The 27,342-nt window shown below is 52.6% G+C and overlaps 8 protein-coding genes across 8 annotated transcripts; 3 read left to right on the top strand and 5 right to left on the bottom strand.

The window, feature by feature from the left end:
* Positions 1–2: 2 nt before the first annotated feature.
* On the bottom strand, positions 3–1,853 carry GT037_009796 (uncharacterized protein; the record flags this gene model as incomplete). The annotated part of the gene is made up of 6 exons (XM_038934843.1): positions 3–50; positions 100–323; positions 391–1,073; positions 1,134–1,266; positions 1,332–1,445; positions 1,514–1,853. The coding sequence occupies 6 exons, from the start codon at positions 1,851–1,853 to the stop codon at positions 3–5; spliced, it is 1,542 nt and encodes a 513-aa protein (XP_038782644.1).
* A 709-nt stretch (positions 1,854–2,562) lies between these two features.
* GT037_009795 (uncharacterized protein) lies at positions 2,563–2,937 on the bottom strand (the record flags this gene model as incomplete). The annotated part of the gene is made up of 1 exon (XM_038934842.1): positions 2,563–2,937. A coding segment is annotated over one exon (375 nt), but the record flags the coding sequence as incomplete, so codon positions are not given.
* A 1,006-nt stretch (positions 2,938–3,943) lies between these two features.
* Positions 3,944–5,179, bottom strand: GT037_009794 (g1 s-specific cyclin cln2; the record flags this gene model as incomplete). The annotated part of the gene is made up of 1 exon (XM_038934841.1): positions 3,944–5,179. One exon carries the CDS (start codon positions 5,177–5,179, stop codon positions 3,944–3,946), a length of 1,236 nt encoding a protein of 411 aa, XP_038782642.1.
* A 5,887-nt stretch (positions 5,180–11,066) lies between these two features.
* Positions 11,067–13,824, top strand: GT037_009793 (wd40 repeat-like protein; the record flags this gene model as incomplete). The annotated part of the gene is made up of 2 exons (XM_038934840.1): positions 11,067–12,078; positions 12,131–13,824. The coding sequence occupies 2 exons, from the start codon at positions 11,067–11,069 to the stop codon at positions 13,822–13,824; spliced, it is 2,706 nt and encodes a 901-aa protein (XP_038782641.1).
* A 238-nt stretch (positions 13,825–14,062) lies between these two features.
* Positions 14,063–16,075, bottom strand: GT037_009792 (uncharacterized protein; the record flags this gene model as incomplete). Its single annotated transcript, XM_038934839.1, has 3 exons — positions 14,063–14,500; positions 14,572–15,885; positions 15,932–16,075. The coding sequence occupies 3 exons, from the start codon at positions 16,073–16,075 to the stop codon at positions 14,063–14,065; spliced, it is 1,896 nt and encodes a 631-aa protein (XP_038782640.1).
* Positions 16,076–17,578: 1,503 nt separating this feature from the next.
* Positions 17,579–25,215, bottom strand: GT037_009791 (26s proteasome regulatory subunit rpn2; the record flags this gene model as incomplete). Its single annotated transcript, XM_038934838.1, has 8 exons — positions 17,579–17,839; positions 17,891–20,640; positions 20,755–20,924; positions 21,005–21,275; positions 21,847–23,139; positions 23,568–23,748; positions 23,800–23,881; positions 23,936–25,215. Coding segments are annotated over 8 exons (6,288 nt in total), but the record flags the coding sequence as incomplete, so codon positions are not given.
* A 428-nt stretch (positions 25,216–25,643) lies between these two features.
* GT037_009790 (uncharacterized protein) lies at positions 25,644–25,841 on the top strand (the record flags this gene model as incomplete). Its single annotated transcript, XM_038934837.1, has 1 exon — positions 25,644–25,841. The coding sequence occupies one exon, from the start codon at positions 25,644–25,646 to the stop codon at positions 25,839–25,841; it is 198 nt and encodes a 65-aa protein (XP_038782638.1).
* A 747-nt stretch (positions 25,842–26,588) lies between these two features.
* Positions 26,589–27,077, top strand: GT037_009789 (duf-domain-containing protein; the record flags this gene model as incomplete). Its single annotated transcript, XM_038934836.1, has 4 exons — positions 26,589–26,630; positions 26,680–26,719; positions 26,771–26,813; positions 26,936–27,077. The coding sequence occupies 4 exons, from the start codon at positions 26,589–26,591 to the stop codon at positions 27,075–27,077; spliced, it is 267 nt and encodes an 88-aa protein (XP_038782637.1).
* Positions 27,078–27,342: the final 265 nt, after the last annotated feature.

The raw sequence follows: 27,342 nt of genomic DNA, 5'->3' as shown, positions 1-27,342 counted from the left end.
GTTCAAGTTTGTAAGCGTGAGAATACGATAAATGCAGACATGTATAAACACTATAACACGAATTAGCGTGCATCTTGTGTATGTAGCGCGCCAACATACTGAAGATGTGAGATATGGCAATCCCAGTCCAATGCCTCCCCATTCGATCGCCTTGACCCACAAAACTGTCATCAACGGCGCGCCAACCAAAGACCCGAGTGTCTTGGTCAACATGACGATACTGAAGTCTTGAGCATCAGAGCCTTCAATGGCGATCAACGACGACTTGATCAAGGACATGGTAAACACCGGTAGAGCTGATCCGAGTGCGTAGATGATGAGCGCTGTTCATATCAGCTCATCTTATCTCTGCATGCGACCATTGAGTAAGAGTAAGTGTGGAGGACGTACCAGTAAATAACATCCAAAATCTCCCCGCTAATGCGATACATAGCACACCCACCACCGAGACCGCAATACTAACATCTGCTCCCAGAATGTTCAGTCGCACATCAGAACCCTGAACGACTCTCGATGACATGGATTTACGAATGATACGTGGAACGACTACTGCGAGCAACGTGAGGTTCACCAATGCCTTGGCTGAGAGCAAGTAGCCTGCCTGTGCAAAAGTCCAATTGTAGCGTTTGGAAATATACTGGACCAAGAGTTTTGTGTCTGAACTAGCCAGTGCCGTAAGGAACAAGGTCAGTAGCAGGATTTGGAAGCTTCGTCGTCCAAGCACTAGATGAACCAATTGTTCTATGGTTGTTTTGATACTTTGGTAGTAGGTGCTAGAGGGTGGTGCTTGGAATGCGGAGGCATATCTATCTGGACTGGTGTTTCTGCTTCCGATCAAGGGTCCTGATTCCTCCGTATTTTCGTTAGGTGTAGTCTCGTGGGCCGATATGGTGTATTTTGAGAATTTCGAGGTTTTTGGAAGTAGACTTATCGTTGGTATGGCGCAGAGCAGGAGAAAGATATTGAGCCAGAAGGGCAGCCAGAGGTTGGCGCTCATGGTGAAAGCGGCAAAAGTTGGGCCCATGAAGGAGACGATATAAGAGGTTGAGCTGATGTAGGAGAAGTATGATGCTCTGTCCGTAGTTAGTCTTGCTTCCCTACCATAAGCTACTAGATGGAAGGTAATTACTCACCTTTGAACATACTCACTCGTCAAGCCCGAAGTAAGTGTAAATATTGTTGACTGAAAGACACACTCACCTCCCAAGACGTTGAAGATCGGACTTGCAAGAATGGCCTTGGTAGGCAAGAGGAGTGGAAAGTGTCCTGACGTAGTTTAGATAGAGGTCGACTATACGGTCGAGCGAGTATATTTTTGGTCCAACACATACCAACAATAACAGTCCAGACACTCATGACTACCCTAGGAACAAGATTGAACCACAGCACTGTCCTAACACCCCATTTCTTGGCCATGAAGCTAAAAGGTATAGTGACGATAAAATCTGAATGTACACAGCATCAGCCTCCATCTCCACCTCTTACCTGAAAACACAATGGTAGAATCACATACCACATACAACACTCATCGTCTCCATGCTCCCCTGTAACCATGCAAGCCCCCGTTGAACATCCTTGACTTTACATAGCATCTCCGGTATTGTCCCGTCTGGCTGTATCACCGATGGATCATTCGCTTCATAGTGCTCTTGACACAATCGTAGCTCTATCACTCGGTTGAGAGGCAGTGTATATAGAACCGACGAAAGCTGCACCAAGATGAGAAGAAGTACCAAGGGCCATATTGTGCGTTTACTGGAGGCAGACAGTATAGGAGATGGGTTGCTAGTTGACGGCATAGATGTTGTTGTCAGGCGTGTGAGTAGGGGTGCGCTGCTGTCGATGGTAGACATCGCATTCAGGGTTCAATCGAAGTCATAATGTAGAAAGCATAGCCGGTTGAATATCGGTTCAAGAGCAAGCATGTATGTATTTCGTGGTACTATCTATTGGTGTTGTTCTACTTAGTGTCTTATCGCCGTGACACGATAAGGCGAAGGTCACGTGAATAGGACAGTCACCCTTGGAATCTCGAAAGGATGCTCTCTGGGGAAGCATCAACTTAAAAGCTCCTTATGTCATCTTGCATCTTGGGTTCCACTTCTCTGACATTTCAAATTCGTCCCGCATCGCAGAGTTGCGTTGCCCTTTAAAATGTATTCCCGGACTTTATCCCGTGAAAGTAGGGCTATCCCAGCCTCTCCTGCCGCCAACGCATCGCAATCTTGCGATGGGACCAAATCGCGTCGCGTCGTATCGATCTACATCAACACCCAGTATCTATTTTGCCGCGTTGACCCTTGTCGTAAAACAGATTCGCCTTACAGCGCGAATTCCTTTGTCGCCCAAGCTGTATTTGCCTCTTCCCGCAGACGTGGCTGACTGTCTAAAGGGACCTTCCCTGTAGGGGATTCGTTGTCGGGTGCTCCGGAGAACGCCACGTCCACTGGCCTCGCGACAGTGGACTCATAAATGCGAGGCTGGGAACAATCCGCCACAGCATCATGTTCTTGAATCTCGATGATTACCTGCCCATGTGCCGTGTCTATTCCGATGCAAGAATCATGCCATGTCTGTGCTTCTGCTGCTTTTCCCGTGTTTGATCACCATGTATCCGCCTAGTGTGCAGCCAGCTACAAGCAAGGTGAAGAGCAAAAGCAGCACCATAGTGCGAACCTTGTTTCTTACCCATCGACTTTGTAGTGTATCGGTGCTTTGCCTTCCATGATGATCTAAGGATATGTAGCCTCTGCGCCAAGGTATGCTGTCCAATATCTCAAAGGACTCGACAGACGCAGGGGACGGCGGTGCGGATGTAGGATCGGACTCTGCATATCGCGGACAGAGTGTGTTATGTGCAAACGTAGTATCTTCGTCGGTATAGGGTGAGAGCAGTCTATAGCTCGCTGTACCGGAGTCCGTGGTAGTAATAGAGATCTTGAGCGGTTAGTAGGTGGAGGCGCTGATAGGCTCACACAGGCGCCCACTGTATGATACTCACTAGAGGCATTCTCGCCAGCGTTTGCAGTTGAGTAACATGAAAGGAGTGTAGACGTGCCTGAAAGAGCAGAACAAGGTAATCTTAAAGAACTGAGATCGCATTGCTTGCTTTGAAACATGCGGCGAGTGGATGTACCCTGCGGCGTGGACTGTATAGCATCCACTCGCCCAACATATATCACCAGGAACATCGCATGATGAAACGCAGAAACAACAGTATACCAGGCGAAAAGCGAGCATGGAAGACCAATTCCTCAATTTTGGGCGACCGGTTCTATAACTAATGATGCTCGTTGCGACCCTTTCAGCCCCGCTGTCAAAGTAGCAATCTGGAGAGCCCCGCAAATCCAAGCAACCACATGCCAGCATCACTTCACACATTTTTTCACCGTTCCGCCGCTTATGCAAAAGGAAAGTAGACGCCCATGGATCAAATGAGGTGTCCGATAAAAGTTTTGAATTGAGAAAGGAAGGGTATCTCTGCTCGCTTAAGCAAACAACAGTTGCGAGTGAGCCTGATTGTGCTGGCTTGTGTATTCCAATTTCAGCCTGTAGCCACTTTTCCTCCCCACATGCTGCAGACCAGATCAAACAACCCGTATTAGATGGATGCTAAATCCAAGAAGAAAGGGTGCCGGACCTGACCTGGGCCTCACTCATCAAAACCACAGGACTGGCTGCCGTGCGGAAATGACAGTGGACGACCGTTTAATTTTTGGTCGGACCTAACAAAAGAAATGCTCGAAACAGAAAAGTGACGTCTTTGATATCGCAATATAACAGTAACAGACGCTTGTAAATGCTGGAAGAAATGACCATGCTATGACGCTCATACGCGAGTATTTTTGGTACAACGGAGCACACATGGACGTGATCATGACAGTCCATGGCAGTTGAATTTTTTCGACAGTGATGGTGTACAACCACTGCCCGGTGCGGTAATTTACTGGACGTGCTGGGGATGGAGGTATTGTTGGTGGAAGTATTGACCTTGATGTTGCGCGTTCGCCGGATGATCCGGAGTGGGAGTCGTGGGGTACATCGAAGTGGGCTGAGACTTAACGACGTGGCCGTAGGTAAAGTGCTCGCCCTCCGGTGTGATGGGCGGTGTGGGACATCCATTGTGCATGACAGAGCCGTATGGGTTCTTGTTGGGCGTCTGGGGTCCGTAAGCGTTCACAGTGACGGCAGGCTTAGGCTCCTCGACGGTGACGGTCGGTGGCGGTGTGGGCGGGGCGGCTTGTCGTCGCGCAATCTGCGCTTGCCTCTGGAGGAACTCCTCGACGGTGGCGGATACGGTTGACAGATGCATGGAGGCATACTTGCGGGAAAGTACCGGAGATGGCTGGTAGAGATGGTTGGACAGACCAATGACTGTTTGGGGGTCGTAAGCACCAGACCAATCTGTGTTGCGTGCTTGAGGTCGGGACAGGACACATCTCGCAAGGGCGAGGGCGGATCGGGCAAGGACAGATGGACGAGTAGAGACGAACTCCTTGTGGAAGAGAGCGATCTCAGCGATGTAAAGAGTCATGTGCTCAACCTCAGCATCGTAGGGGGCCTCCGACAGGGCGATCTGGAGGAAGGCATCTACCGTGGTGTGACCAATGACCCAGTTAAGAGTTTGCAGAACGTGCCACTCCATCTGGGTGAACATTTCATCGTCGTACAGCGAGCAGCACATGGACTTCAGCTCCCGAACGGTCGGGACACGGTCCTTCTTGTCACCGTACTTGGCGGCAATGAGCAGGGCTGCGCAGCCAACGAGCTGGTAATGACGCTTGTAGACAACACGGCGAGAGCAGTAGCGGTCGAGAAGGTTGACAGCGAGGAAAAGGGTCTCGGGCAACAACTGGAAAGCAGCATGAGCTTCGACTAAGAAGTCAAGGAGGTATGGGCGCATGAACCACTGGATCTCTGTCTGGATGTCGATTGAGTTGACGTCAGGTAGAGTCTGTGACTCCATGTGGATCATGTGTTGCATAATGTCTTCTTGGTATTCATCGGCGGTCTGCCTTGAGAGTTCCTCAGCGATTGCTCGTTGTTGCATCTTGGAAACAGCGCGATGGCGTTCTCTGGCCTCTGCTCGCATGGCATAGATGCCATCATCATGAGACTCGACAAAGTACGAATCGCACTGGCCGTAGCGGGATTGTTGCGGTTGCTGGTGGTACGCCATATTGATGATGTAGTCGTCAGGTCTCCGGGATAGACGTGGTCGGTTGGGGTGAAGGGTATTTAGTGAGTGGACAGCTTCGAATGATGAGCCGGATTAGAGAGTGGCAGCCTGAAAGGCAACAGGTACAAAGAGTGTGATTAGCTGGTATGTAAGGTAGGTCTGTTGTCGGTGATCCTTTAGTACTGAGGATCGATCGTGTTACAGTAGACAGAGCCTGGACCAGTCCGGTTAGCGATCATTACACAGACCAACGCGAACGAAGTCCATACCTTTGCAGAATTAATACTATTATGTTAGTGAGCGAATGGAGTGTACAAAAACACAAATAAGACAGCAGAAGAAGTCGAAGAAGGCACTGATAGCATCCAGAAGACTGATTGACGCGGTCTCGTAGGTCCCTTAGTGAAAGGGGAGGTCGTAGGGCAGAGCACGAGCTAACGAGTCCGCCGGGCTAGGGGTATGGAGCCGAGAGATGGAATCAAGAGATTCCAGTACTGGCAACTGAGATCTAGGCTAGTGTGAGCCCGGAGTCGGAGATGGCGTTGATGATGAGTACGAACAGTGCAAGTCCTTTTCGGCGCTGGGGGAAGCAGGTACAGCTAGGAGTAGACAATCTGCGAGAAAAGCATGTCAGCTATTGATCAGAAAAAGAAGTCGTTCCTCGGTTCCTTGATAGTGGATCCGGGCCCATCTGGGTAAGGGTCCACCCGCTAGTCGATATGAAGCCATGGCCACGATGGAAGAAAGCGGTGAACGTCGGTGAAGGATTGTAGCGGCTTAGAACGACACGTATAGGGGGATCCATAGTTGCCAGTATAAAGACGACAGCCCCATGAACAGCATGCCCATATCCTCTCAGCAAGCGTTCCCCTCCCGTGGTGAGACCATCGTTCGTCCAGCTTTGGTGGAGGTGGAGATATCACGAACGATATGATGACGGTGCGATCCTGATATGCAATCACGGGAGGGTGCAGTGCGGTTGGCATGGGAGTTTCCTATCCATGTCGTAGATGGAGAACGCAACCCGGGGCCTGCTATCGAACCGAACATCCTTTGACTGAAGCTCCTTCTCCGCCCGATTCCTACGACCACTGACTTCAATATCATGCCGCTCTTGCGAATCATCCTGACCTGCACTCCCAATCGATGGTTGCCATGTTCTTCGTTGTCGGACCGAGGTTGTTCGTTAGGCGTCCCTTCGGATGGAATACTTGGCATTGGGCAGTCGTTGAGTGAGTGGAACCGGCATTGCTGGAAGCCCCCGGAGTTAAGGAACAAAGAACAAGTGACCTACCAAGATGGATGCTCAATCGTCACACGAGGCTGATGATACAGAAGTCTGGATGGACAACTGTGTAGAGAGCGAAGGACTAGAGTAGAGCGAGTACGTGTTCTCAGCTATCTCTACGTCCAGCGAGAGACGAGGTAGGAGGTCGGCGGATGAAGTAGGGTGAAGGTGCAGGGAGTCTGAACTCTTCACGATCCTATTCGAGGAGAGACGGCGGTCGGGTTTAGGGGACCGAGAGCAGGAGATTGGGGAGTTTTATGGAAAGATAGGAGCCGAAACACTCAGCACCACATCAGATCCAAAGTTTCTCCGTGCTCGACCGTAGTGAAAGAGGGATATGAGAAGAGGGGAGAGGAGGTGAGAAGAGAGCACGATACAGACGGACGTAGCTTGGAGAAAACGACTGGGCGAGCAAAGCCCTAGGAGGTTGACGCTAACCGCATCTGACACACGGCAACTCGTACAGCATGGGAACAGGGAACTTGATACGCCCACAGCGCCCAGCCAACCGATGCGTATTCCGCCGCCGTCGTGCCCCATTGTGGATCAACCATGGCGTTTTTGCGTCTGAGAAGCTTCGGCCAGGAACACGCTCATTGAACGCGTCCTAGTCCCGTGTCTTCCGCAACCATCACCACCATGACCCAGCGCTGAGCTGCTCCCGTTGCCGTCGCGCGCACCCGCTGCTGTGCCACCGCCCCAGCCCTCACACACAGCAGCGACTTTCGCACTCGGCCTTGCTGCAGCGTAGGACTGCCCTCAGCGGCCTCGCACCAATACTGCCTGCTGCAGTTGCTTTTCTCAACGCGGCATGAAGGTCTGAGCAGCGCGCCGTGGCTGTAATATTCGCCTGGCCCCGCTCGAATTAGAGCCCTGCCAGGGCGCCGGTGAGGCCACTCATGCAGCTATACAAGGTTGCAGGATAGGCCTACGATCGCTGTCCAATGTGTCCCTCGCCTGCGCACAGGAAACAACTTGCTTTGCACACGGCCAAGACCTGCATATGGCATTGTGCCCGTCGCTCTCGCTGCTTGCATCTCAAACCCATGCCTGCACCAGAGTCGTGGTTCCCCTGACATGCTATAGGAAGCTGAGGTCATGTCATCATTAGACGATTAGGAGAGGCTGAACTACTCCTCCTTTGTTGGAGCTGAACAAAGCAGCAGAAGACGCCTGTCGGCACGTTGCATCCCGGCAACGCGTCGCACCGCCATGTCTGCGAGTCTGCCCAAGTACGCTCTGGTCGCGCGTCCTCGACAACGGCGTCATGCTCCCCGGAGGTCCACATGGCAAATCTCAGAAACTCAGGAGTAAATTTTGGAGACTCATGGACGCGCTCTGCTCACGTTGGTCTGCATGGTAGATTACTCAAAAAGGGGACCCTGGCACGACATTCGCTGTGCAACACAGACCTCATACTGAAGCCTCAAGGCCGACCGTTGGACTCATCGTTTCGCAATGCCCGTGGTGTTTCGACGATAGTAGCTTCTAGTGCACTTGACCCGATGATCCACGTGTTTAGTAGCGTCGACTAGCAACGCGTGTGTCGGAGCCTAAGATAGTTGGTAAGATTGCCAATTCTCCTAATTACTGTGGCCGAGTCCGTGAGTCTGGCAAGCCTCCACTGCATAGTTTCTAGAAATCAGCCATACTCCGGAGTTGACCTTCCCTTGCTGACCGGCGGGATTTATGGCGGGGTTTGCTTATATGAGCTATCCCTCTATTACGAGGTCCGGTCGTGCCGCATGCAAACGAACCTTGGAATCACTTCTGACAGCGGCTTGATGTTGCAAGTTGACGCAAACATTGTGCGTAGAGACGCGTTCATGCATGTGTGTTATCTTGAGTAAGGAAGGTGCGCCTCCGACCTAGTGAGCCTCAGCTCTGCGCGGCCGCATCAGACAGTAACAACCGTCTCCACGTCGTGCAAGCATATACGGCCGAACTCCACAACTAAATTGAAGATCGTGGTGAGTGACCAAGTCTATCGAGATCATCCTGTTGCCGATAGTTCACCTGCCAAACCTACCTAGCTTCCCCGTCCAACCGCATCGCCATGCACGCGTTTCGCAACTTGTTCAACAGACTCAATGTGATTCGGCTTGGGATATTGACAGGCGGCTGGGCCCATCGTCTCTCGCGACGACGAATCCTAGCGTGATCTTTGGCGTTCATCATCTGAGTAAAAAAGGAAGATGCTAACCCGGCAACTCCGCATTCAATCTTGCTCTAACAATCTTGCTTCACGTCGCTGCTGCAGCTAGTGGCCACCCGACATCCGCAACTGTACCATCGCCAGCCACCAATGCACCTCAGCACGTCCGGGTTCCAGGCATTATGTCACAGTCGCGAGGAAACGCGTCTTAAAGTACTTGAGCTGTGCGCACGCGACAAAACTTAAAGGATCCAGGCTATTTTCTGATCTGACTCCGTGCACAGCAGCCTCGGTCGGACGCTCTCACGGCGCTGGACTTCTTTCAAGTGGGCCGATCTTCACAACCAGCTCATTGTCAGCAAATTTGCTCCGGAATTTTCTTAACCAAGCGGATCTGATGAAGACAAAGATTGTCGGTATGACCAAAGGTCTCTTGCTTGCCTCAGCAACGGTGCGCCGAGGCCCGCAGGACAGCGACCCGGTACTACATGCGACTCGTCATAGAAGCATGCTAATCTTCGGCTTCATCGCTTAAAGGCGTTACCTGGGCACTGCATGCACTTGTCAGAAGATCTGTGCATGCTTGCACGACGGCGATGAGCAAACTTTTCAACGTCTCTGGCTGTGGCTGCGGGACCACACTGCATGTTTCAATATTCAACATGCGCTTCTGCACCAAGCACCGTGAGCAGCAACGGGTCCAGTCTGTTGCAACCAGTCTTTTCGCACGGCATCACTGACTTGTGTTCCACGGACAATGAGGCCCGCCGCAATAACAACATACCCCGCCTGACGGTCCAAGCTCTCGCTTTGAAATTTCCAAGGTTCGACCTCTGCTTCAATTGCGAGATCAACCCGATATTTGCTTCTCAGCGCGTCTTGGGTCTTGTAAGGCCCCTGGGGCGTTCGCGTCAGACGCGCACCGCGTACGCGCAGACTTATGGTTCGCAGTCCACCATCATGTACCATGAAACCATTTGAAAAGACTAGGCCTGAGGCTCGTCTCGGTTCAACCCAATACCTGGGCATAGGCGGGATTCAACATCCTTCGTCAGCCCCTGGAGATCCTCATGTTGCTATTATTGCGCAACGGACATTTCGAATTTCAATCAAAACCATCTTATCAAAGCTTTGCCAATCCCTCAACCGAAAAAGAACCCAACACCGTTGCGGCGCAACAATGAGATTTGGCAGCCCCCCTCCGCCGGAGTGCGAAGGGATGCATTTTCCCGATCAGCGTCAACTCGCCAACGCTTCTGCAAACGGTTTCTTCATGACGTGAGTATTGGAACATTGAGTTCGGTCCGCACGTGGACCAGCAAAGCTAGTCTTGACTCGCGCGGTACCGCCGGAGCATTCTCCAACAAGTGGCTTGTCAGAAGACGAGGCGGATTTAGACCACCGGAACAATAGGTCAACGGTCAATCAGCGAATTAAACGCAACACCTCGCTTCGAGCACAGGACTGTAATCACTTTGTCTTTTCATAAGGCCACACCATCATGATGTCTTGGCGAATTCTAACTGCAGTATTGTGCAGTTCAAAATGTTGCAAGTACACAGCCTGCGCAAGCACTATAATGCGTCCATGGGCATGAAATAGTGGATATTCTGTCGGTTACAGCACCCAGCATCGAAATCCATCCTCGCGATACTTTCTAGAGCTCCGTCAAAGACACATGTCAAGCAACTCACGACGAATATATGCATAGTGCTTATCTCGCAGGCGAGTCCAACTGTGAACGTCCGCCTTCCTCATACTAGCATATGCAAGAAACCTGTCTCTCAGAGGACTGCCTGGTACTGTAGAGAATTATTCGCTCCAAGTTTGTAGAGGTGAATTCGAGTAGTCGTACATATGTCCACCTTGTCATCACGAAGCAGTGCACTTCACACCTCTAAGCACCTTTGGACGCATAGGCGGAACTTGTTGCCCAACATGCCTCTCTCCTGGGTTAAGAGATCCGACCGTGTTCGCTTGTGTGTATGTTTACTGCTCAATGACGCTCATCGTGCTTTATAACTGGACGGACCGGTTCTGGCGTCTGCGAAGGGGTGGATCGAAGCGAGGGACACGAGAGCGCAGGACGTGGAGAACGGGCAGTATCGGACGATTGAAAATATATCATACGGTTGTTTGTGAGTGTGCAAACAGATAGCTGCCTTTGGTGAAAGATATTGCCAACGTGCAGATGCCATTCCTGTCTGAAGCATTGCAAGACGGTGCGGAGGTGATGCGGAGGTCGTCTTGATGTCGGAGAAACATTCCCCGAGCTCCGACGGACCCACCGAAAAGTCAAAGTCGGCTCGCCAAGAGTTCGAGAGAAGTTCGCGACTGAGCTCTTCCGCAGCAATGAGTGTCGTATTGTAATGCTAGCGCTCACCCCGTAGACGTTCGCACAGCTCCGCATATCCTACCGCTCGATAATCATCCCACTATCGACCATGGATATCCACCGATCCCGCTTCGTGCCTTACCCGCCGTCTGCGATCAACGCGCTCGCCTTCTCGCACCCGGAACCCGAACATGGACAGCAGGATCCTGACTCTCTGAGGCTGGCGATTGGACGCGCAAATGGAAACATTGAGATATGGAACCCCGCAAGAGGCTCGTGGCTTCAAGAGAAGGTCTTCTATGGCGGCAAGGATCGGAGCGTCGAAGGGCTGGCTTGGACCCAAGAGCCAAATTCACGCGATGCGCATGGCAAGGTGGTGCCCGGACGTCTGCGACTGTTCAGCATCGGATACTCAAGCAGTGTCACAGAATGGGATCTCACCACGGGTCTTCCAGCGCGGCACTCAGACGGTAACCATAGTGAAGTCTGGTGCTTTGCTGCACAGCCCAGGAAGAACGCGAGCGGTGCGTGCCAGAAGCTTGTTGCAGGCTGCGCCGACGGTACTATTGTCCTTCTGTCTACCGACGATAACGATCTCACTTTCGAGCGCTTCGTATCCCGCGCCACAAACAAGAAGGCGCGTGCTCTCAGCATCGCATACAAGGATCAGCACACGGTTCTGGCAGGTTTTGCCGACAGCATGATTCGAGTCTTCGATACGAGGAACGGAAATGTGATTCGGAACATTTCTTTGGGAAGCGGTCCTCACGGTGGACCTAAGGAAATCCTGGTATGGAAGGTCAAGTGCCTTTCCAACGGCGATTTCGTGTCAGGAGACTCTACTGGCGACATCCGCATCTACAGCGGCAAGAACTACAGTCAAACGCAGAGGATATCTGGGCATGAAGCCGATGTGCTCGATCTCGCTGTGACGCGCGACGGAACCAGCATCTTCAGTGCAGGCATGGATCGCCGTACCTGTTTCTATACGAGCAAGAAGGGACAATCCCAAGGACAGAGCGGAAAATGGCGAAAGGTGTCGCACCAGAGGTACCACGAACACGACGTTAAAGCTATGACAACATATGAGGGCAACAACCTTAGCGTGGTGGTCACAGGAGGTACGTACATATGCGCATCTTCACAGCACATGTCTAACATGCAAACTTTTAGGTATTGATACCCAGCCCATTGTTGTCCCCATCCGCACATTCGGCAAGGAGCTTAGCCGTGGTCTCCCTGCTTTGCCTCCTACTCCGCCCCTAGCAAGCGCCCCAGAGGCCAGATTGCTGGTGAGCTGGTGGGGCACAGAAGTACGGATATGGCGTGTCAAGCCTCAAGATGACGGTACGGAGAAGCCCAAGGTCGTTGCACGCCTTGCTCTTCAGGGAGAAGAGAACATCATATCGGTGTCCATCTCCAGAGATGGTGGTCTTCTTGCCGTTGCGACAGCCAGCACAGTAAAGTTGTTTCATCTATTACATCTGGCTGGAGCTGGACAAGCTTTGCGTGTGCGCAGACTCGAGATGCCTTCCATTGCTGGCGCAAAGACTCTCAAGCTGGCCTCAAATGGTAAATGGCTAGCAGCTATCACGGCGACCGACGAAGTTCAGCTGGTCAGAGTGGTACGGACAGATGACCCGGCAGACCCGCCTCGCGCACTGGAGAAAGTACAGCCTCTCTACCGAGTCGATCGCGACGTCACTACACAGAGCCCTCTTAGCGGACCCTCGGGAGCTTACGAGCGATCAATCACACATGCCGACTTCTCCGCGGATGGTAACGTCTTCGCTGTGGTCGATCTGGCAGGCTACATTGATACGTGGGTCGTTGAAGGGCATGAGGACACAGCTGCACCTGAAATCGACATTGACGATGCTACTCCTGCTGCCAATGATGACGATGGATCTGACGACGACGAAGAACAAACGAGCGAACAGATAACATACCTGGGTCAGCACTGGATACGAAATCCAAGTGGTCACTTACTTCCCCAATTGGATTCGACGCCTGTTCTGCTCTCTTTCCAGCCCAGCTTAGACGCCTCAAACCAGCCGGAGCCCAATGGCAACCCTGCTGTACACCCCACAAGAAACAACCCCCACCCCCACTCACACGAGCTACCTACTACGGACTACCGATTACTGTTGGTCTCTGCGGAACACCAGCTCTACCTCTTCGATGTCATGTCCAGTCGCCTGTCAGAATGGTCAAGACGGAACCCAACATCCAGCTATCCCCACGAATACAAACAGCTCGACCTTCCCGCGAAGGGTTGCATCTGGGACGTCACGGAATCCCAACAACGGGTGTGGCTCTATGGCGAGAAGTGGCTGTTCATGTTCGACCTCACGAAAGATTTCTCAATTTCAGACGCCGAACACGCTGGAAAGAAGCGGAAGCGCGATGCCCTCAAGAACAACAGCGGTGCTGGTGATGCAGTACCTCAAAAGGAGGCACCAGTCACCAAGATGCGCAAGTTCCAAAACGATGCCGCCGACAACGCTGCGAAGCGAAAATGGGTTGACGTCCACGCTGTCAATCGCAAGGCTGATGCTGAAGACGATGATGACATGGAAGACACCGTTCAGCCTCTCGCCACTCTACGTAGGGCTAACACGCAAGATGGTGAGCAGACAAACGGAGAGACGGAAGAAGACCAAGTCAACGGAGGCGGAGAAGTTGGACAAGTGGAGCAAAGCAAAAAGAACGAGCCATGGTGGCACACATTCAAGTACCGTCCCATATTGGGTATTGTGCCAATTAGCGCCGATGACAGTTTCTCTGCACCCGAGGTGGTGCTTGTGGAAAGGCCCAGCTGGGACTTGGATCTGCCGCCGAGGTTTGTGGGTACACATGAGCAGTGAGGGAAGCATATACTTGGATAGCGATGTACGAAAGGTTGCTAGCAGTAGAGAGATACCTAATCATATGCGTTGTATTGTCAACATGTTTTACCAGTGCACGAGCACGATCGCACCATGTTAGAAGTGAGCTCTGTACACCAGTCATTCAACACTTTGCTTCCTTGGGTCGATGAAACAGTCTGATAAACCATGCATTGTGGAAATGAAATACATTCATAAGTATTGTGGTCTACACGCTCTAATACCTCTTTCCACTGTCCTCCTCCCAACCACTCGTCTCATACCTTCCATACCCTCTCCCTCCAGTCTCTGCACTCCCTCTCCCCGGATCCATAACTCTATCCCTCAGACTCTCCCTCACAGACTCTTGGCTCACAAGCCTACCCTCACTGCCCGCCGAGTCCCTCGTTCTCCTCTCTCCATTTCGTCCTCTTGGCAGATCCGTGTCGACACCAAAATCTCTCTCCATGACCATCTCCTCTTTATCCAACATCTCTGTTACTCCTCTCCCGTTCCCATGTACAATGATGCGTGTTTTGTTCAAAGAATGTTGGACGGGTTTCTTTGCGTTGAAGATCTCGCTGATCTCCTCGAGGGTGCGGCGTCGAGTTTCGACGAAAAAGAAGTAAATGATGATGAATTCAAATATGTCCCAGAATATAAACAGCAAGTAGTACTAGTAGAGCACTTCAAGTTAGTGGGTGTTGACCTCAAGGTAAGCGGGAAACGACAAAGTAAACAACATACCTTCCATCCGGCCTTTGAAAACGCGATCCCCGTAACAAAAGTATTATAAAAATTGGCAATGTTGACCCAGAAGTTGTAAAACGCCATTCCCTTTGCTCTACTCTCGTACCGCAGACACTCCACGGGATATAACTGCTGCAACGGCGTGTACCCCGTTGAGTAAATGAATCCGCAGATGAAGACAAACGCAATCACCGCTCTCGCCTGTCCCGGTCGTTTGATCAAAGGCGTCCCGCTCTTCTTATCGTATATGTACTTCCCATCCGGTCCTGTTTGGAGATTTGTAGCAACGAGTGCGCAGACTATGGTAAACACGCCAACGAGCAGCGCAGTCGAGACAAGGAGCTGAGGGCGTCGGCCCCAGGAATCTGTATAGACAGCACCGAATATTGCGCCGGCAAAGGAAACGACGTTTTGCATGCCGTTGTATAGGAGTCGAGTGTGGTTGTTATTGATACCAGCGCCTTGGAGCATGGTAGGGTAATAGTAAGACACAGGCCCGTTTCCAGACCATTGACCAAAGAACGCCATGCAAACGACAAGACTGGTTCTGTAGCGGGCTTCGCGTGAGTTGAAAAGCTCGCGGTAGTCCCACCAGCGCTTATCGGAGCCTGTGACGCTAATGTCTTCGACCATTTCCTTGTATTCCAGTTTGACGATGGGTGAGTCGCGGTTCCCTTCACCATGAAAGCGTGCCATGGTGTCGAGCGCTTCTTCATGTCTGTCGTTGGCGATGAGCCACCGAGGAGTTTCTGGCAAGAACGGCGAGCAGACAAAGACTGTACCGGCGAAGATCATCTGGAGCCATAGCGGGATACGCCAGGACGGGGTGCCGGGAATATTGCTGGTCCCGTATGGAACGAACGAGCCTGGAATACCACCGACGTACCAGAAGGTGTTGAAGATACCTGTGCAGACGCCGCGGTACGATGGATGTGCCATCTCAGATACGTAGGCAGGACCGGCAGTCGACGTGATGGCGACGCCGAAACCGAGGACGAAGCGACCACCCATGAAACCACCAAGGTTGACACATGTTGCTTGAATGCAGGCACCCAGAATGATGATCGAAGTACCAATGCACATTCCCCATTTTCTTCCCCTGAAGTCTGTAGCCGGACCAGCGACGAATGATCCGACAAGGTTTCCGATAGTGTATATGGCGTAGACAATTCCAGTAGTGGGGGTTCCTTCGTGGGGGTCAAAGCCGAAATACGCTCGGTATTGAGGGTAACTATTGATGGCTCCCATGAGCGATCCATCGTATCCATTGATGCAAGAGTTTAGTGTGGCGATGAAGAGGCAGAGATACAGCTATTGCATCGTCAATAACATTCTTACAGAACGTGTATCATCATACCTTGAACATAGCCTTTGTCCATGGCCTAACATTAGCCTTGGCCGTTGCATCGGCAAAAGCAACATTCTGCACCTGGCGAATCTGCGTCGAGCTACTACGCTCCGTATGCGAAGTATATATATCCCTCTTGTGGCGGTGATCCATATTGCTGACCAACTTGCGCGATCCTCACAGACAATACGATTGTCGAAGTTCGCAACGTCAATCAAACGGGTTGAATAATGAAGTTGTTGTCGTCGTCGTCCTCAATCCCGAGGTAACGGATAGCATGACCTGCACATTAGTACCGTATAAGCAGGACCGCGGAGCTGCGAGCGGAGAGGCAAGGCACAGTAATATATTCAATTGCCCATCCACGCGACCAAAGGATCCAGATCGTCTCGCCAGTAAGAGGACGTGGACTATACGTACCCATTCTTAAAGTGCAGACCCGCATGGATGTGGCACAGTGCAAGGACGTCCCGCAGGCGCATGATGACCGGGTATTTGCAGACCTGCGGCTTCGCTTAAGTCTGGAGCAAGAAACGATTGGATGCCCAGGGTGATAGGTAAGATGAGAGGCTTGGAGAATTGTGATGGCCATTTCGCCCGCTGTCAGAGAACATGTAGCTTATCGTATGTCCCATAGTGCTCCACCATCTGACTGTGTACATGGCTGGCGTGGTGTTGGTGGAGGCATGCATTTGGCGTGTTGGTGGAAAGGTACTTTGTACCGAATGGATGTATTTCCTTACTCAGTAGAGTCCGAAATTGAGACGGTCGGAAGCGTGGCAACCACTAGGCCGCCTATCGCTCGTTCTCCTTCGTACCATGCCGCAATCCTTCGCTTCGCAATGCTTGCCTGACCTTTTCACACAGGCGGCGATCAGTGCATCATCATGAACCCTTGCGCGCTGCAGTGTGAGAACGAGAAGCGAGCAAGATACTCTGAATTCTGCGGTACAAGTTTCCCGTTGTTGCTTTCGCTGTCGCCAATCTTGATGTTTGCGCAAGGTGAAGTCTAGAAGACAGCCCTTGTCGCACCTCTCCACCCGCAAACCAAGCTAGCGGACCGAAGAATCCGGGGAACGCAGGGGAGGTGCGACCCGCACACCATCCAGAACACCGTCGTACCAACGCCCACTCCCTCTACGAAGAAACGCTGTTAGCAATAAATCACATTCACAATCATCAAGCTCTTGGCCAGTGGATTCTTCCGGAATGGCTACTTTCAGTCTACTGTCGTAATTCTGCGTTTCAGCTCCACTCGCCACTGCCACTGCAGGCCCATCAATCTATTCATATTGCCGTCCCACCTTCCACTGCCGGCATATGTTCCAGCGGTTTCTTAGAGAACCGTGGATCTTCATGGTCGTCTGATCCTTCGTATATTGTTCCATGCAAGATCCTAGAAGATCAACATTAACAACATCACGTCACCAACTCAAGCAAGCCAGAAGATCATTCAGTATCAAAGTGATGAACCCTCTTCTCTGGCTATTATACATGCATCCTAGTCTAAAATAGCTTACGGGGAAAGGTGGCTCTACAAGCCTCCCTATAACCTATGGCGAATGCAAAAACTCTCCTCCACTGTGTCCCATTTCCAAACCCCAATAGGCTGGGCTGATAGCATAGACCGCTCACTATCGTGACCGTCGGCGTCGTCTATTCGTCGTCGTCTGGGTTCGTGTCCGATTCGTAGACAAACTCACCCGGCGTCGACGCTTCGGCCTCACCCTCATCCACCATGTTGTCGCTGACCGGCGCTGCAGCAGTTGTTACTGATACGCCTTCTGGACCTTGATCTCCCGAGGAACCCGACGCGCCAGGGGCAGGGGCAGGCACGGCCTTCTTTACCTTGAGCTCCAGGAGCGTCTTTGGTTCTGAAGGCTTGGTGTCTGTGAGAAGAATGACACCGAGAGTTGGCTGAGAGTATGTTAGCCTAGGCGTCTTCCATGTGGTATGTCGGCTACTAACCTTCTTCACTGGTACATATCGTTCGCTTGGGAAGCTGATGTACTTCACTTGTGGCGGCAGTACACGCGACATGTTCTCCAGTTCATAGCCAACCTTCTCCTTCTCCTTCTTCTTCGCTGGCTCCACGGATTGGGTACCATCGGCCTTCTCACCATCTTCCTTCTTAGGATCCTCGTCGACGTCCATCTTATCGTCGTCTGCAGGCTTAGGTGTGGTAGGAGTATGATCCACGTCCATGCTTTCCCTCCGCTTTTGGCGCTCCTTCACCATTCGTCGTCGCTTATCTTGAGCGGTTGTGGACAAAACGGCGGTCTTGATCTTCTCGGGCGCCTCTTCAGCCTTGACCTCTGCATCTGGTGGGTAATCGAACGTGCTTGGCCTCGTGTTGCTGTGGAACTTGAACGACGGAATCTCCAGCTCCTGGTCTAGACCAATGACTGCAGTAGATGTGAAGCTCAATGACAAGAAGTGAGTCAAAGGGAACCAGTACCAGTACTGCGTGAAGACAGCCATGCCGACAATAGCGGCCATGTTCAAGTTACCAGTCGGCGTCTGCAGGCCGATTGTGCAATTCCGGCCTCCAGCGTCAATGATACCGATAGCTAGAGCAGCACCCAACTTGGCCAAAGCATCCTCATGGCGGTCGCTGACAACCTTGGCAAGCTGCTTTCGGATAGACGCTACCTTGGGGTTCATCGCCTCATTTTGTTGCACCATGATCATGGCCAACGCAATCAAAGCGCCTTGTCGGACGAAGTCGGTTGAGTCCTTCATCATGGGCTCCAACAGATCTACAGCCTCGGGAAGGCCAGTTCCGGCACATGCAATACCAAGAGCCATGGTGGCTCCGTAGCGCACATGTGGGTTGTACGACTCTGCGAGAAGCTCGACCATGCGGGGTACACTGCCTGGCTTCCTGAAGAGGATGAAGCCCAAGCTCATGACTGCAACTCTTCGTACGTCGTCGCTTACATCACTAACCGCAACGTGGAGTAACCTCCGGACGGCCTTGTTGCTACCTGTACCACAGTACGCCAAAGCGATGGTCATGATACCTCCGTAGCGCAGAGTCGGGTCTGGGTCGTCAAGGAGCCCGTTGATGAGCTCATCGGCAGCCTCTTGTCGACCGTACATGATAAGTGCCATACCCATGGCAAGACCACGAACAATCTTCTCGTGTTGGGTGTCATGCGCATACTGGATCATGTCTTCGAGTGCCTTGATGTTACCAGTGCCGAGCATGACGAGACCCATTGAGAGACCGACAGCCTCACCGTTGATGGCCGAGTCTGTGTATAGAACGTTCTTGAACGCCTCGAAGATCTCCTCGGAGCCAGTGGCCATACCAGCGACACCAAGACCGAGCGCACCGCCATGCTGGATGACCTCCTCAGATGCATTCTGGAACTGCTTGAGTAGCAGATCAAGAACATTGCTTCCGTGATTGGCGTAGATCAAACCAAGAGCGTACAATGATCCACCCTGCTCATAATGAGAGCCTGACGAAACGCTGTCCTTGGGAAGATAAGGCTCAAGAAGCTTCTGGCCTTGTGTGATGTTGCCGCGGTGGATGACACCCAGAGCAGCGGTTGCGGAGAACTTGGACCAGTTCACTGCCTTTCCTAACCATTCCAGGTTCTCGCGGAAGAATGTGTCATTAGTAGTGCCAGCATTCATGAAGGCGTTCGCAAATGTGACACTGGAATGGAATATGGAGTTCCTGGCCTCCAAGCTGTCGCGGACCTTGTTCAGCACGGCTTTGTCTGTACGGTTGTTTCTGTAAAGGAATTCAAGGTTCAGTTCAATGCTCTTGGTTCCGCGAAGGATGTAGCGAACATTGTTGAAGACCTTGATCTGATCTTCACTCGGCTGGTCGCCCTTCGAGTTGCTAGTGTCCACGTCTGCGAGCAGAGAGTCTGATTTGCCTGCTTCCGTAGGTTTTTGCTCCTCGTTCTCGGCTTCTGGCAGCTCCTCCATGACCTTTGTGAGGAACTCTTGTGTGCCATTCTCGTACAGGTCGAACGAGATCTGGTATGCGACTGCGCGAGACTTGTCGTCGCCGCGCTCGATCAGCTGTCGGATGAGCTTTGAAGCGAGTGAGTGCTGGTTGAGGTACACTACACATTTGGCAATAGAGAAGTAATCGGGATTCGGGATTTGGTGATCGTTGAGGAGATCCAAGATCAGGCGGAGAATCTCGTTCCTCAGGCCTCGCTCTTGCACCACATTCATGCAGATGTCCAGGACGTATTCCATCAAATCCTCGCTCTGTGCAGAAGGCTGTGCAGGCTTCTTGCCCTGCTTCTTTCCATCTTGGCTCGCGCGGATGATTGACTCCTTCAAAACTTCAAGATTCCGTGCCTCAATGGCGATTCCTACGACCTGCTTGTAGTTGCCGCTTTGGTAGCAGCTCTCGAATATTCGTCGCACAGTGTCGTGGAGGTTCTTCTGGACATTTCGCTGTAACACCATCGGGGTGGGATGTGCTCCAGGTACGCCAGCATTACCTCCTCCTGGGAGAGTAGGATCGAATGTCGACGAATCTTCCCTAGAGAGAAGTGACTTGGAGGGTAGCGCGGACTGTGAGAAGGGCGTTATCGGAGAGGCCAGACTAGCTGAAGTGCTGGCACCTCCTGCTGCACTCGCAGAGAACGATGTGCTGAGTTGCAGCGGGGCCTGGCTCGCCTTGCTGACCGGTGTAGGTGGGTTGTGCATGACAGACAGCGCGATGTAGGTATCTAAGCACTTTGCTGGAAAAAGCAAGTTAGCCGATTGTGCTCCAAGTACGATGAATCCACTGCTTCAGCTTAAGATGGAAGTAGTCGTGAGCTGATTGGAAGGCTCAGGTGTCCGTGTTGTCTTACCCAGTATTGTCTCCTCGAACTCGGCGGCCTTGTGGATATCGAAGAGCTTGCCGGCACCCAGTGCGAAGACCATGCTCTCATTGTACTCTTGCAGCTGGTAGTACACCTTTGCGGCTACTAGAGCGGCAAGCTCTCGCTCGGGAAACGAGTCGTCTTCGTAGAGAGCCTCACTATGACGCACCCATGTTAGCAGCTGCTCCGGTGGTGATGGGCTGACGAGAGCGCGTAGAAGCTCCGCTGGGTTTCTTACATCTGACTGACAGAGCCCGCGACCTCTGGCCACAGCAGGTCAATCTCCTCGTTCAGCCGCTGGAGGGCGAATGAGCGCAGGGCCGGGTCTGGCTCCGAGAGGAAGCCGACGACACCGGCGGCGGACGTGAGGCCAACCATTGTGTTGTTTCTGGCGGGGGCGACGTGTGGCCTGGTGTTGTTGAATGGCCGTCGGCGGTTATGGTGAGAGTGGGAGCTGTTGCTGCGGAAGTGGGTAGAAGCGTATAGAGCTGCGCTGTGGCGCCTGCGGGCTTGCCTGGGGTTAAAGGATAATCTGAGGCGGTGCTGCGTCGGACTCTATAGTGACGGTCGCAGTGAAAGAGGGACGAGAAGATGAGGGTGGGCGGCTGATGGGGGGATGGCGTGGCGCCGTTGTGATGTTCGGGGAATCGTGTACGTGATGGTCTAAACAGTAGCTCGTGAGTTTCGGAAGCGGCGACCCTGGTCCATTTCAGCATGACATAATACGCTACTTGCGCATCACCCACGATAAGCTCTACCTAGGCAGACATTCCACGTCATTAGCATTGCACAGTTCGGATAACAGTCTGCATGTTTATGCAGCACACAGGTGTCTGCAGCGAACAAGCCTCGGGAGCTTGTTGGTTTATAAATGATTAGATTCATGTCAGGCTTCATGTCAATCATCAGATGTAATACAACGTAGCGAGAATTGGGTATCTTGATTTGAATGTGTAAACTCCACTCCATGCTGCTGAGCCCTTGTATGCTTCCGGGTGTTCAACGCCGTTTAGAAATAATAATGATAGTAGTAGTAGTAGTAATACAAGCTCCTTCTCCAGCGCTTTCCTGTCTACGCACCGGGAACAGGAGGCGTGATTTCACGCGACAGAACCCGCAGATTATTCATCATACCGTTGATCAAGCTCTCAAACTTGGTCACCTCCTTCCGCCTCACTTTGTCCGCCTCTGCGATGAGAATACCAGAGTCCAGTTCGAGCTCTAGCTCGTGGTTCTTGCTGGTTCCCTGCGTGACCTGGGTCAGATCGACTTGGTACGCGCCCAGCCACGAGTACGACATGCGATCCTTTTGCCGCTGCATACTCTCCAGTGTCTTTCCTCCTTCCAGAGCGGGCTTGAGGCTCTCGATTGGACCCGGAAAGTCGATTTCGAGGTTGATGCCGATGCGGTAGTCCCACTCCGTCTTGGGAGAGCTGACTTCGAGGTTGCCTATTCGGTGTTTTATGATGGCTCGTAGGAACTCGCCCGTCTTCATATCGCGCGTCACACGGACTTTCTGCCGGCTTCCAGATGCGCTAATGAGGCGCTGGACTATAGGGTTCAACTTGGAAAAGCCGTCCTGGTCGAGCTCATAAAAAATGTCCGTCTCGTAGGTATGTCTATAGTCGATCGTGGGACGTGGACTTCCAGATGTCTTGGAATGTTGGACCTGCGTGTTGAGGTACATGTTCATACGCTTATGTTGTTGAACAGTCATAGTGCTCTCGAACTTGACTTCTAGCATCTCGGTGTTTATGACGGTTTCGGTGCGCCAGAAGCCGCGTATTCGCTGGTTCGTCGTTTTCTCTAGGATCTGACCCCAGCGTGCTTCGACCTCGAGCTGCACCTTTGGATCCACGATGGCGTTGCGCACTGTTTCGTTGTTGACAGCCGTGTTCCATATGAAGTCGCATACGTTGCGCGAGACGTCATCGTAGATTTGCGCATCGTCTGAGATGGGTCGCTCGAAGCCTGTGAGTCCGGGAACACCGACTGCTGGGGGAGGCGCGCCGGTTTCGCTCGGCGCGTGTCCGTTGCGCTCGGCGTTGGGTGAAGGTTGAGGTCGAGGCGGCGGGTGATGCGACGGTATAGCTTGCGCATGCGGCTGCGGCTGGGCTATGACAGGTGGAGGCGGACGTGATTGTTGGCGTTGTTGCTCTTGCAGCTGCTTGAGCTCAGGCGGGAGTTCTTCGCCTTCACGATAGGCCCATATCGGCTTGGGGTCATGGCGCTTCCGCTTGAGCGACATCTGCTTCTGGCTGGGTTTAGGCGTCGGTATCTTTGCGGCGGGAGTGACGGGGGAGGATGAGAAGAGTGATTGGGGATTGGAGAGTGAACGGCGCGGTAGCACCGATGCTTCCCCATCGTGATTTACTAGCGCAGATATGTCCATCGTGGGTTGTGGTAGGGTTGTGCGTCGGACTCACCATCGTGTACAGAAGGCTAGTGTTGCTGGCGCACGGACGATTTCACCCTTGGATGCCTTGTTGTGCCGCCTTGCAGTGGGATATCACTTTTGTCTTTGTCTCGGCTTAGCATGCGACGATCACTCGAAATCATAAGAAGAGGTGGTCATTAAAGAGTTCGCTTGATCCGCTAGTGTTTACACCTAATCTTGTGTCCCTATGCGCCAGACCGTCATTTGCGAAAACGAGTCATGTATATGCGCCTCATGCAGCGCACTCCACACCTTCTATCTAAGCACCGCACGTCTCCGCTCCAACCCTACCTTCACGCGTCTTGGTCAAGGCCAAGGTCCTCCTGTGCGGGGACAATGCGGAGTGTGTTGGTGTGGCCCATACCTCCTCTCCAGCCTTGTACGCAAATGACTGGATCGCCCTTGTTGAGAACACCGAGCTTGATGGCGTTCATGATTCCCCACTTCAAACGGCGGTCAACATCCTCCTGCCATGGTTCAGTCTTGAAGTCTGGCTTCGCCTCAGGGAAGTAAAATGGATATACGCCGCGGTACAAGTGGGAATACTGCAGAAGTTAGCCTAGGAATCCTTGTGCACAAGAGAAAAAGAAACTCACCCTAGCGGCCATCTCGTTGCGGGTAACCATGATGATGGGGCAAACGGGGCGGTACTTGGAGACAAGGCGGGCGGTGGTACCACTAATGCACGTTAGAACCTAGAATCACAGGTGTACAAGATGTCAATGAACTTACCTTGTTGTCAGGACCAAGATGGCACCGGCGTTCTGCTCGAGACTGGCACTGACAGCTGCCATAGCGCACGTCTCAGTGGTAGGGCATGGGACGGGAGCCAGCTTCCTTAGCTCGTCAAAAGCGTTGACGTATGGGATAGCGACCTCTGCGAGCAGGCAAGTCTCGTGCATCATGGTGACAGCCTCTACGGGGTAGTCACCCTTTGCTGTCTCTCCAGACAACATGACACAGTCAGCACCGTCGAGAACAGCGTTACCGACGTCGCTGACTTCAGCGCGGGTTGGACGTGGGTTGTAGGTCATGGACTCGAGCATCTGAGTTGCGCAAATGACGGGCTTGCCGGCAATGTTGCACTTGGTGATCATCATCTTCTGAGCGATGAAGACCTGGCTGGGTGGGATCTCGATACCAAGGTCACCACGAGCGACCATGACACCGTCAGTCTCCCTCAGAATCTCGTCGAAGTTGTTTACACCTTGCTGGTTCTCAACCTTGGCAATGATCTGGATGTCCTTGCCCTCCTCGCCGAGCACCTCGCGGATAGCAGTGATGTCGCTTCCACGGCGGATGAACGAGGCGAAGACCATGTCGACCTTGTTCTTGACACCGAACTTGAGATCGGCCTTGTCCTTCTCAGATAGCGGGGGAAGGTCAATGTCGGTCTTGGGCAGGTTTACACCCTTCCTGGACGAGATCTTGCCGTTGTTGACGCACTTGCACTTGAGTGTCTTGTCGTCTGTGACCTCAATGACCTCAAATGAGAGGACACCGTCGTCGACGTAGATTGTGCGGCCAGGTGCGATGACCTTGGTAATGTTCTTGTAGTCGACGTACATGTTCTTGTCGTCGCAAGCAGTGGCATATTGCTCATCAGTGGTGATGTTGATGATGGAGCCAGCCTTGATGGGAATATCGGCATCTCCGACTGTGTTACCAGTTCGGATCTCGGGGCCCTTGGTGTCGAGGGCAATAGCCACAGGCCTGCCGGGTTGTGTTCTCTCGGCCTCGCGCGCGTTGTCGATGACGGACTGGTGGTACTCGTAGGAGCCGTGGGAGAAGTTCATGCGAACGACATTGAGACCAACTTTGCGGAGGGCGTTGATCTTCTCGGCGGAGTTTGTCTTGGGACCGATGGTGCAGATGATGGAGGTTCTTCGGTACTCCCGTGCAGGTGTGTACTCAGTGTTGAGCTGGCTGAGCCACTCGATCCTGGTCCTGCCGGAGTTGAGGTGGTCTAGACTGGTGGCGGTGTCAGTGGGTGTTTTATGAATTGTATGCCTCTATAGAAGAGACCTTTTCCAGCGCGTTTGGCTCTGGATGTAAATCATACAATTCAGCGTGCGAAGCCGCCCCGAGTCTTTACTAAGAAATCATAATTTACATACGCGTTCGCCATTTTGTGGACGGTGTTTTGGAGAGAAGAGGTGGTGGAGGGGAAAGTCTGAGTCGCTGTCGCGGAGTGCGGGGCCGGTCGAAGGAGTCTTTATAGAGAACTCCAATGGGTTTGGCGACGGCTGGTGAAGAGGAAGAGAGGTGGACAAATTGTGTCTTCAAAAATGGCGGTCGACGGGGTTTATCTTCTACTGCGACGGGCTAGAAGTTTTGTTGGCTGTTGAGCGCGTTTTGGAGGGGCAGTTTAGCCTAGGCGCTAGTTATGCTGATTAGTACGACGTGGGGCGCTGCAACCCTGAGCGGCGGCCGTTTGGATATGAGAATTGGAAACAGATTGGAGTCAGGAAATGGTCTGGAGACGGTTTGGTTGAATAAAAGGCTTTCGTTATGCGCCGAGCGATCTGCTGACGGTACTGCTGAATCTGTCCCATGGGCAAGTATTGTGACACCCATTTGCTTCTGCGACTCCACCCACGTTCCTGCATCATTGCACCCAGACATCCCGCCCAGATAAGCCGTCAAACGTGTACTGTTTTTGCACAGCAATTGAAAATCTCGGCGCCGCGTTCCCGCTGGGCGTATCTGGCTAGTGGGCAGTTGTGGTAATGCGCGGCCGGCTGCTGGCGTGTCTCGATTTTTCAGAGTGGGTTACCCGCGCGGAGATGGGTGGTGTGTTCTTGGAGGTTCATGGGGTCCAGAAAGTTTCACCCATGGACTACGTCGCGGCAGGCCCTGTTATATACCAAGTGCAGCACGTCGTAGGGTCCGCTCCTAAATCACCCGCAACTGCTCCGCATGGCTTGCCCGAGGTCAAAGGGAAGGGTCCCATTGATGCGACATTATGCTCCAGTTCCATATTAGTGGAGACGATCGCAGGTAGCAGCCCTATCTGAGCCTCCGGGGCAGCCTACAAACAGCCTGGCCGCAGTAGCACCCAGATAATTATGGAGAACACATGAACACGATCAACGGGTGCAGTTGTCACACAGATAGCAGTACTGTATTCTAGACTAGAAACAAGGGAGCCCTGGAGTCGCGTGCCAGCTCAATCACATGCAGACGAGTGACTAAGTCGCGGCACCAGCCACACTAGGTCTCTCCTCCACCCTACACCGCATCCCGCATCCTTCGCTCAACAACACACGACAACACCATCCACACTCGCAACAAGCCCCTAGACACCCGTCGCCTCGCTCTCTCCAGCAGCCCCATACCACCCCATACCGATCCGCCACCTCTTCCGCCCAAAAAGTCGCCCATCATGGTTGTATGTACCATACTCCTCTACGGTGCCTACTACTTTGTCGGTCGGACCACCGAGTCGTATGCTCCCTAGCTCACACAAGTAACAGCTCGGCAAAGTCGCACATTACGCCTTTGATGCGGTATTAAGTACGTGCACTGGAAACACGCCTGCCCAACCCATCGCTAACACTGCTTCAGTATCCGCCTTCCTTGCCGGCGTCCGACGCTCGACTGGCCTCACGTATGTTCTCCCATCCCACTCCCCCTCGTTAAGCGCCACCCACATCCTCCTCTCCACGCTCCATATCAGGCCATCTCACAAGTACCCTACAACTACACGATCGGAGCTAAAGCTAAACCCAGTCCCAGTGTAAAGCCAGATACATTCGGCGAGAACCCCAGCGCCCAGAAGTGGTTTGAAAGCTACCTCTGGGTTGGCGAGACAGTCATGGACTCGAGTGTAGCATTTTTCGGCTCCAGCTCCTACTTCGAGCGCAAGCGATAGATGCCTCCATATCGAATAGGATCAGGTCACAGCGACGCGGTGTGCGGACAATGAAACGCCGCGAAAAGTGGGCGGGGCGATTGGAGCTCTGGAAGCTTGTACTGCGCCGGATGGACTGGGTACAGTCTGGGAATATCTACATGGCACGAAGTTGAATGAAGACCCCGGCTTCCAAGTTCCACCTCGATGAGCGGGCAGATGGCGTTGGGGCGCTATACCATTATCTATGAGATTACGAATTAAAATCACTTCAAACACACGCATC

The sequence above is a fragment of the Alternaria burnsii genome (genome assembly GCF_013036055.1).
Source record: "Alternaria burnsii strain CBS107.38 chromosome Unknown 725, whole genome shotgun sequence".
Taxonomy (NCBI): domain Eukaryota; kingdom Fungi; phylum Ascomycota; class Dothideomycetes; order Pleosporales; family Pleosporaceae; genus Alternaria; species Alternaria burnsii.
This window is presented reverse-complemented; position numbering and strand designations above follow the sequence as displayed.